Source organism: Anthonomus grandis, chromosome 4, assembly GCF_022605725.1.
Source record: "Anthonomus grandis grandis chromosome 4, icAntGran1.3, whole genome shotgun sequence".
NCBI classification, from domain to species: domain Eukaryota; kingdom Metazoa; phylum Arthropoda; class Insecta; order Coleoptera; family Curculionidae; genus Anthonomus; species Anthonomus grandis.
Genome location: NC_065549.1, coordinates 6085360 through 6095977, shown reverse-complemented (window position 1 = coordinate 6095977; position 10618 = coordinate 6085360). Strand labels below are relative to the sequence as shown.

General features: G+C 38.3%; 1 protein-coding gene across 1 annotated transcript; it reads left to right on the top strand.

The window, feature by feature from the left end:
• The first annotated feature begins 969 nt into the window (after positions 1 to 969).
• Positions 970 to 2501, top strand: LOC126735402 (holotricin-3-like). Its single transcript, XM_050439371.1, has 3 exons — positions 970 to 1113; positions 2102 to 2324; positions 2384 to 2501. The coding sequence occupies exons 1-3, from the start codon at positions 1096 to 1098 to the stop codon at positions 2422 to 2424; spliced, it is 282 nt and encodes a 93-aa protein (XP_050295328.1). The 5' UTR covers positions 970 to 1095; the 3' UTR covers positions 2425 to 2501.
• Positions 2502 to 10618: the final 8117 nt, after the last annotated feature.

Below are 10618 nucleotides of genomic sequence, written 5' to 3'. Positions count from 1 at the left end.
AATGATTAAACTAGGATGTTTTTTCTTGGTCTTCGTCTACACTTATTGCACTTGGGCTTAAACCAGTCGTAGCCATAAGAGAGCTGTAGTATTACGACGTTGAATTGAGTTTCAACTCTAATCCTTACAATTTCAATTAAAACATCTCCTTCTTCAATGACTTCAATGACTGCAAAGATTCACAAGGCATCTGGCATTGTTCCATGGAACCAATTATGAACGCAGTTTTTGCATTTTAATTGTCTTAAGTAACCCCATCTCTTGTAAATGTTGAGAAGTTCAACAATGTCCATTTGTCAAGCGTATAAACGTTGTGATATGTGTTCTACCATGGATCTCTCTTGTAAAGAACCATCCATGTAATGCTTGCCTTTGTTGTCCACAGTTTTCTTCTATGCCACTTTTCCCAGTCTCCTTTAGGTTAGGTATAATATCATGTATGTTTAAATTTATTGGATATGGTATATTTAGTTTTCTACCTATATTTGCTAATTTGTCTGCTATTGTAGTTCCTTCTACTTTCTCCGAATGTCTCGGTATCCGAGCCAATCTTATTATATGTCAAGTTCATTCATATTTGCCTCCAATATAATTTGTTTGGTTAGATATGTGATGTGATCTAATTCAGTTTTGATCTTTGTGGAATTTATTTTTATGAATTGCATTAGTCTCTGCTAATGACAACGAAATTCGTGCAAGTGGGACCTTCCCCAAATCCGAAGCATTAAAACGCAATAACAAAGTTCCAAACTTATGAAACATATTATACTCATTAATTTATTATTGAAAGGTAAAAGCTTATTAATGGACGTGACTACATAAATTTTGACCAATTTACATAAATCACGTGTTTAAGATGAATCTCACCCAATTCTTGAGTGCGGTAAAATCGACTGCCTTAATGACTAATTAATGTTTGTCCCCAAATGACGTCAAAGCAAAAGGCCAAAGCCGTGATTTGGGTTTTTCTTAAGGTGATATTTTGATACGGGCGACTGTATTTTTGCTATAAAATCGCGGAACGCGATTTGTTGTTTTCAGTTTTCACAATAACTTTTAGTACGTTTTATATCAGTATAATATAGTTTTAGAAAAATGAAATTTGCAGTTCAGGTAAGCAGTTGTATTAGTACATTTTTTCAGAAACTGATAACAAATAACGCTAGGACAAATTTAAGATGCATGAATATCCCAAAAAAGTTACTTACATTTATGACGAAGGTTCTATTAGTTAACACATTGTTATGCACTTTTTATTTACGGATAACTTTAAATATTTTTCGAGGCAAGTTACATAACCAACAATTTAAATTAACATAACCTAACTTATAAACTTTTGACGTCTGTCAATTGCATATTGTCAACATCCCTATGACAACGTTGCCATGTGTTCAACGTGAGCGGCGGATTAGAGAAAGCTTTCTTTCCCTTGGTTACATTTGCATGTTGTTGTTATTTGTTCCCATTTAAATTAAAACGAACGTTTTTCCAATTAGTATGGTGTTGTGTCTAGATAAATATCAAAATTGTTAGTTTATGAAAAAGTCGGCAACATCGCCTAGATTTGTCTTTAAATTTGTGACATCTGACATTTACCGCTAACGTTGCCAACGTTAGCGGCTGGATTAGAGAAACATTTGGTTACATTTGCATTTTTTTAAATTATTTTTTCCTATTTTAATCAAAACGAACATTTTTCATACCCAACTGATTAGTAAGGTGTAGTATCTTAATAAATATCAAAAAATGCTATTTTATATAAATTTCGGCAACATCGCCTATACAAGCGTTTAAATTTATAACATCTGTCATTTGTATATTGTAGTTGTGCTATTACAACGTTGCCACATGGAACTAAGTAGTTCTATTAGCGTTTCTACTGCCTTGATTTCCAATTAATTTCATTTAAAATTCATATACCTTTATCTTATTTCCTGCCAGTTTCATTAAACCTAACATGATTGTCCATCTTATCTGATATTTCGCTGTATTATAGACAACTTCGCTATGTTGCGTATTTTGTGACAATACATCTAAGAACTTTAAAATCGACCATTAAAATACATAGAGTAATTGTTTCGTAATCATTTTTATTTTACAGGTTTTTATTGTAGCCTTCATGTTGGCCCTAACCTACGCTAATCCAGTACCAGAAGCCTCTCCCCAATTCGGAGGCGGCTTTGGGGGAGGCTACGGAGGAGGCTATGGAGGCGGACATTATGGACCAGGAGGCGGCCATTTTGGACCCGGAGGTGGCTTTGGAGGTTATGGAGGGAATCATTACCACCACGGAGGTTATGGTGGGGGATATGGCGGACACCATGGTACTTACAGACAATTTTGATTTAAAATATTTCAATTTTTATGTAATCATTTATTTTAGGAGGCTATGGTGGCTATGGAGGACACGGATTCCATGGTTGAGTAGTAAGAAAATTACTCTGTACTATATAACGTTAATTAAGTTATTTTTTTTTTAATAAAATATTTATATTAGTGGATTTTATTAAATTCCTTAGTAGATCCATGGTTGTGGCAGTGACAGTTTGAAATTTCTAAATGGGGATATGAGCGCCATCTTGAAATAAAACCAAAATGCGGTTTTCACTCGGGACACAGATATGCGGTTTCTTTAATTAATAAAATAGCGAAGAATAGCTTAAATTTATTTATATTAACTTAATACTATATAATGTATAAAAATTTTCACAGTTTTTCAAGACTTCTATTCCCACTATTATTATTTCCTCCCCCAAAGTAGTACTCCAGAGCCTGCTGGAGCACGTATCCTATGATAAGGGTTTGAATAGGTCCGGGTCCAGATGGTCGGTGATGGTGGTGGTTATCTCCACCTCCCCTGGAAAACAATTTTTTGTACATTTTTATGGATTTAGGATTTACAATCATCTTTTCCCGCCATTGTTTCAAAATACATTAAAGCCTTTTTACTTACCATCCAAACAAGCTTCCACCAAATCTGTGCTGCACTTCCGGTACGGGAACTGACCTGACAACCGTTAAAGTCACAAGGAAAATTACCAAAAACCAAAACTGAAAACAAAGGTAACATTAACAAAACGTTTTGTGTACGTTAACCGGGTTATATACACCTTTTCCATTTTACGTTAAATTTTCCAACAGTTCAGCAGGATAAACACGCACCGAATGAAATTAAACGTATATAATATCTCCTATATGTTTTTTTTTATATAAAACATAAACGACCTACTAATTCTACTAAAATAATCTCAGAATATTAAGTAAACTTTCTCTGCAATATCACCGTCTGCAATTGTATCCATCAGCAGGTTTAATAAATGTTTTTTTTTGTGAAAACCCACTTACAACAATTTTTGGTTATTTAACTGCTTTCGCTCCTCCGATGGCTTTTCATTGGGTAATTTTGGTGATAAGTTATATAAATCATCTGATATTAAGTCTAGAAATTTATTTCGTGTGCGTTAAGCAGAATGAAATTTAACTTTAGGGTATTGCTCTTAAGTATATAGGCCCTTACGAAAAGGGGAAATTTACTCTAATCTATGCTCTTAGCTATTTCCTCTCTAAAGATTGGAATGTTCCATTGATATACAGGTTTCACTAAATACGAACGTTGAACGACACGGAGACTTTTTAAAAAACAATTTTATTTCTTAAAATACAAATTGACGAACAAAAAGTACTGATGTAGCCAACCACGCAAGTGGGTAGATTTACACTGGAGAGTCAGCTCTTCTTAGGCATATAACTCACTGGACATTGAGCTATACAAGATTAAAAAATATATCCAAGCCAAGGTATACCAAACAATAAGTAATAAAATAAACAATTAACTGAAATATTGAAGCAACATCTATAAAAACCAATTACACCAATAATTAAAAAAACATGCTATAATTCAAATTTCCCGCTAAATCGCGCCGTTCTAGAAGTCGACTCATAACCTATCTGTGCACGTTTTAAATCTTGGCACGTCAATGACATTTGACAATCAATATACGACATCAAGGAAATTACGATCAACGTCAAAATAAACCATTTTCAGATGGTATTTTAAGATAGAAAAAAGATATTTTATTATCTGATATTCAAATATAGAGATAAATTGTAGTTTTTACTATATGTAACAACCCTTGTTTTGTCCATTAAAGCCACTTTAAGCTTTCATAAGTTTAGTGACTTGCATCGTTCGAATAAGAGAAACATGGATGTGTGAAAATGGTGGTCCATGTCTGTATTCCTTGCAATCAATCATGGGCGGAGTTAGGGGGGGGCTTGGGAGAGCTTAGCCCCCTTTAAAATGAAATTAGCCCCCCCAAAAAAATTGTTTAAAACGTAAAAAAACAGAAAGTATAAGACTTAAAAAATATGTGGTTGAGGCTTCCACTTCCGCAGTACACGAAGAAACGTTCTTAAATTCACCTTTGATAAAAAATGAGGTACAAAAGTTTTGGCTAATTTCAATTTATTATCGACAATATAATAAATCATCTAAAAATAAGATTTTCTTCCGAAAGTCAGAAATTAGCTAAATCTGTCTTCAATTTTTTACAGATGGATTTTGATGGTAGTTTGGAATTCATTAAATTGTATGGAGATACCTTTTTAATCGATAAGGAGCTATTAAAAGCTGAAATGACCGTTATTGGGAATTGCATAAATAAAAGCCAGAGCCACAACATTACCATTTCTGATATTAAAGATGTATTAAGAAAAGAGACTTTTCCAAATGCATATACCCTTATGCAGATAGCATTAGTTTTGCCAATTTCTTCAGGGTCAGGATCGATTTAGTTCTTTAGCACTAACCACTCTTAGTATTGAAAGTGGTCTAACAAAGTCATTGTCGCCAGATGAAATTTTAAAAGAGTTTTTAAAAAAAAGAAATCGAAAACTTTTATTAGAGTAGTTATAAGATAATTTTTTTGGATTTCATTTTATTTAAGGACATTTTAAATAAATTTTGCTTTTACTATTTTTGAAGAATTATTGCGTTTTATTAAAATGATATTGGTTTTGAAGATGGCAGACAATGGAGAAGTAATATCTAATTGTCGGATTTGCATTGTCTTAATTAATTTAAACAAAGTTAAACACGACGTTTTGGTTGGTAAGTATCTCCAACCGTTATCAAGTGTAAACTGCTACACTTACTAATATAACATTTTAATATAATAATGGTTGGAGATACATACCAACCGAAACGTCGTGTTTAACTTTGTCTAAATTATTTAAGTCCGACAATTAGATATTATTTTGAACTTTGAAATTTTTCTTGAAAGTTTAATTTTTTTTTTAAAAACTAGCGACTTTTGACTTTTGCTGTGTATGCAATATACTCCAATACATATACAGAATGGTTCATACATTATGGATATTGCAATAAAATTCAGAAACGTGTTCCTTGGATGAAACCTAACATGAAAATAAAAGTAAAACAAATTCATGATATTATGTATATAGTACAGCAAATTAGAATAGAAGCTGTTTAAGACTATTCTTTTTTTTAATAATTTTAACGGCTTATACATGAAAATGAAAGTGCCCACCAAAAAATTTGTTGCCTACGGCGGACTTTTCTTTGATGGCCACCCTCTCACCTCTTCGTGTAACTCTGCTCCTGGATGGGGGCTTTAGCCCCCCCATTTTTGAGGCTCTAACTTCGCCCATGCAATCAATGTACGCCGTATACGCTACTGATGTTTTGAACATTTTTGAATTTGTTGGTTGTAACCCTGCGATGATGATGATATATTTTTTAAAAATGTTTTGCACACAGAAATAACGCAATAAATATAAAAACCAATACTTCACCCCCAATAATCAGAGTGACATGCTAATTATTCAAATTTCCCGCTAAATCGCATCGTTGCGGACTCATAACCTGTCTCTGCATATTTAACTATTGGCACACCAATGACATTTGACAATCAGCATATGACATTAAGAAAATTGCGATAAACGTCAAAATAAGCCATTTTCACTTTTCAGGTGTTTTAAAGTAGAAAAAACACATGTGTCCATCTCTTTAAATATGGAGAAAGTTCATAGTTTTTACCATATGTAACCTAACAACCCTTGTTTTGTCAACTAAAGTCTTGAAATGCCCAGGTAACTCCGTGCAATTTGAATTCTTATGGTTTACATCTTTCACAATAAGTAGAACAAGGATACTTATATTATGTTGACACGTTAAACTTCTATAGGCGACTTGCATCTATACAATAAGAGAAACAAGGACGTGTATATATTGTAGACCATTTGTATATTGCTCGCAATCAATGTACTTCAAATACAAGCCACTGATGTTGAATTCACTACACTAAATATCATAAAATATAAGATTAACATCTATAAAAACCAATACTTACCCAGTAATTAAAAAATCTTGTTAATAATTCAAATTTCCCGCTAAATCCCCTTTTTGTGGACGTTCACTCATAACCGGTCTAGGCCTGTTTATTTATTGGTACGTCAATGACGTTTGACAACTAGCAAAAGACATTAAGAGAATTACGATAAACGTCAAAATCGACCATTTTGCAAATAGAATTTTAAGGTAAAAAAAATAAATATTACTATTTCATATTTAAATATAGAGATAGTTTGTCGTTTGTAGCATATGTAACAACCCTTGTTTTTTTTACTAAAGCAATTTTAAGCAACTTTTATATGAAATGCCCAAGTAAGTTCATGCATATTGAGGTTCATTAGTTGGCATTTTTCACAAAAAGTGGAACAAGAAGGGGTATATGTCGACATGTTAAACTTCCATAGGCGACTTGAATCTTTACAATAAGAGAAACAAGGATCTGTATATGTTGTAGACCATTTGTGCGTATTCCTCTCACTGGTGTCTATTATTTTTTTGAAAAATTTCGAATATTTGGTCAAATATTACTTTAAAGTTGGTTGGAAAGGGGAACTGGTTTAAAAAATAACATTACTTTATAACCCTGCGATTATACGTATTTTCTAAAAAAGTGGAAAATAAAACAAAATCAATTTTTTTTCTAAAATTACCCAAGAGGCACAAAATTAAGACTGCTCTAAATACCATAAAAATATAAAATTAACATCTTTCAAAATTTATAACTTAAATACCCAATAATCAAAAACTCATAAAAATAATTCAAATTTCCCGCTAAATCAGGCCGGATATTGATCAATGACAATCAAATATGACATTAAGAAAATTACTGTAAGCGTCAAAACAAACAATTTTCAGATTATATTTTATGGTAGAAAAAAGACATTTTACCATTTCCTATATAAATACAAAGATATTTTGTCGTTTTTACCATATGTAACAACCCTTGTTTTTTTCACTAAAGTAATTTTATGCAACTTTTATATGAAATGCGCAGGTAAGTTCATGCATATTCCAGTTCATTACTTGGCATCTGTCACAATAAGTGGAACAAGAAGGGGTATGTATAACGTCCATAGGAGACTTGAATCTTTACAATAAGAGAAACAAGTTGATGTGTTGTTTTTTTTTGGAACAAAATCTAGAGACATGTATTCATTAGCCGTCAAATATGTCAATGGACACGGGAAAGGATCTGGTAGTCTGCTCTGCCTACTTTCCTATCGAAATTGAATCACTCCCCCCCGGCAGTGACCACCGTCACCGCGGTGGTCAAATACTGTGATGACTTGGGTCTCCCGCTTCTCATGGGCTGCGATTCGAATTCACATTACGGCCTTTGGGGATGCGGAGATGAGAACCCAAGGGGCCGCTTCCTGGTTGACTTCATGTGCTCAAATAGCCTAGAACTACTCAACCGAGGCAGTGTCCCAACTTTCTACTGCAATAGGGGTCAATCAATTATCTGTTCACCTAGTACTGTGAACCTTTTCAGCTCATGAAGAGTGTCCCTCGAGGTCACAATGTCGGACCACAGGCACATTCTTTTTGAATTAAAGAAGCAGGCTCGGTGCGATACCCCAGCCTACAAAAACCCAAGGTGCACTGACTGGTGACTGGGACCACTTTCGAGAGGAACTAGTCGGTGGTCTTGCGGACATGCCGGCAGGGTACATACTTCCGGCCGACACAGAGATCGGGACTGTCAACCTGACTCGTGCGATAGTCGCGGCATTCGAGGGCAGCTGTCCCCTCAGACGGAGACCCGCCAATGCCAAGAATGCCTGGTGGAACAGGAACACGGAAAAGCACCGTGACACTACGCGTCGGCTCCTTCGCAGGGATGAGCGCACTAAGCTTGCCACTGACTGGGCTCAAAGGCAATACAAAAAGACACTCAGGGACTCCAAAAGACAGTGCTGGAGGCGGTTCTGCGATGACGTTGAAAACACACCATCCGCGCAGCACGACTGTGCAAAGTACTGTCCAAGGAACCTGCAACTAAATTGGGGTCGCTGTCACTTCCAGATGGCGGCTTTACTACCAATGAGCGGGAGTCGGGAGTCACTGGAGGTCATGCTGCGCACTCACTTCCCAGACTCCAACTCATCTCGCGATCCTCCTAGCTGTTCTCGGGCTCCGATTCGCTTAGAGTTCGAGACTGCTAGAAGAATAATTACCTACGAGAGGGTGAAATGGGCAATCAAGACATTCCCCCCCTTCAAATCTCCGGGCATGGATGGATTATATCCATGCCTTTTGCAAAACGGGTTAGAAGTACTAACCCCACACATAGTCAGACTATTCAGGTCGTCCCTTGCTCAGGGCTACGTCCCAAAGTTATGGCGTCAAGTGAAAGTCGTCTTCATTCCGAAACCCGGAAAAAGCGATTTTACAGATCCCAAATCGTACCGACCTATCAGCCTCACCAGCTTTACGCTGAAGGCGATGGAGAGGCTGATTGATCGATATCTTAGGGAAAGCATCCTGGTCAACAAACCACTACATGTGCACCAATACGCCTATCAGGCGGGCAAATCCACGGACCTGGCCCTACACCACCTCGTTAGGAAGGTGGAGGGTGCTCTGTGTAGTGGCAAGGCCTGTCTGGGTGTGTTTCTATATTGAAGGGGCGTTCGACAACACCCCTTTTGCATTAATCTTCCAAGCACTCGAGAGCCGCGGCTCAGAACCCTGTTTGGTTAGCTGGATAGAGGCCATGCTCTCGAAACGTCATGTATCTGCCCAGCTCAACAACGAGATTGTCGAAACGTTGGCGGCCCGCAGGGAGGAGTATTGTCCCCTACCTTGTGGTGCCTTGTGGTCGACAGCTTGATAAGTCTTTTAAACAATGCTGGCCTATACACACAGGCCTACGCTGATGATCTGGTAATCCTTTGCCCAGGGAAAGACGCCGTCTCAATGCAGGGCCCTATGATGAGAGCCCTGCGTATGGTGGACATATGGTGCCTCTCGGGGGGTCTCAGGATTAATCCCAAAAAAGCAAAGCTCCTACTATTCACGAGGAGACGTAACTTTGGCACGCCCCCTGTTATATCTCTAGGTGGCGTGCAGCTGCATTACTCCAGGACAGTTCGATTTCTGGGAATCAAGTTGGATCCCAAACTCTCCTGGCACGATCATGCAGACACCAGAATAAAGAAGGCCACCTGCGCGCTATGGGCCTGCAGGCGGGCTTTCGGCAATACCTGGGGTCTGTCTCCTAAGATCCTCCACTCACATATAGTTTGGTGGCGATGTACGGAGAAAGCGAAAATTCGTGCTCAACTGGATAGAGTCCAACGTCTTGCATGTCTCAGCATAACGGGTTCCATGCGGACGGCGCCAACTAAAGCGCTTGAGACTCTGCTGAGCCTTCGCCTCTGGACCTCGTTGTGCAATTCGAGGTAATGAGGACTGTGTACAGGCTATACGTCCTCGGCGAACTACGTGCTGGCGAGACCGGTCACGCAAAAATGGCCACGCAAATATGGCCACGGGCCATACAGGAATGTCCTCTCCTTCTGATGGGCAGTGACTACATGGCTCCAGTGACTGTAGACTGCGAGGGATTCGTGACGCACATTGCAGGCAGAGAGGAGTGGCAGCATTCCAACAGACCTGCATTGCTAAATAAGGGGACCATCTGGTACACAGATGGCTCCAGAATGAATAACAAAGCTGGATCAGGGCTTATTGGTGGGATCCCACATACCAGTAGGGCATACTCGCTGGGGGAGCACGCCACTGTCTTCCAGGCCGAAGTATTCGCTGTATTAAAATGCGGACAGAAAATCCTAAGCTGCGGACACCGCAATACAGTCGTATCCGTATCAATATGCTCGGACAGCAGAGCTGCCATTAAGGCTATCACGGCCGCAAAGGTAAGCTCCAAGCTTGTACTAGAGTGCATAAAAGTCCTGAAAAAACTGGTACAGGTTGGATGCAGGGTCCAGCTCGTCTGGATACCTGGCCACGCAGGCCATGCAGGTATAATGAGGAAGCGGACTCTCCAGACTGGGATCCGCGAATGTGACGATGGGGCCGGGTTGGTATCGCCAAATGCGTTGCGGTCGCGTCAATGAAGGGTCTGCTGGACAAGTGGACCCACCGAAGATGGACTGAGTGCGCTAGTATGAGACAGGCCAAAGCGCACATAGGTGGGCCCTCTGCCTGTCTCACCAAAAATCTACTACGCCTAAAAAGACGCGAAATTCGGCTAGTGACAGGTCTTTTAACCGGTCACTG

What these genes read in the sequence shown, in the direction of transcription:
- LOC126735402 (XM_050439371.1), top strand. An exon ending in GGGATATGGCGGACACCATG is followed by an intron (nt 2,325 to 2,383) that starts GTACTTACAGAC and finishes CATTTATTTTAG; the next exon opens with GAGGCTATGGTGGCTATGGA.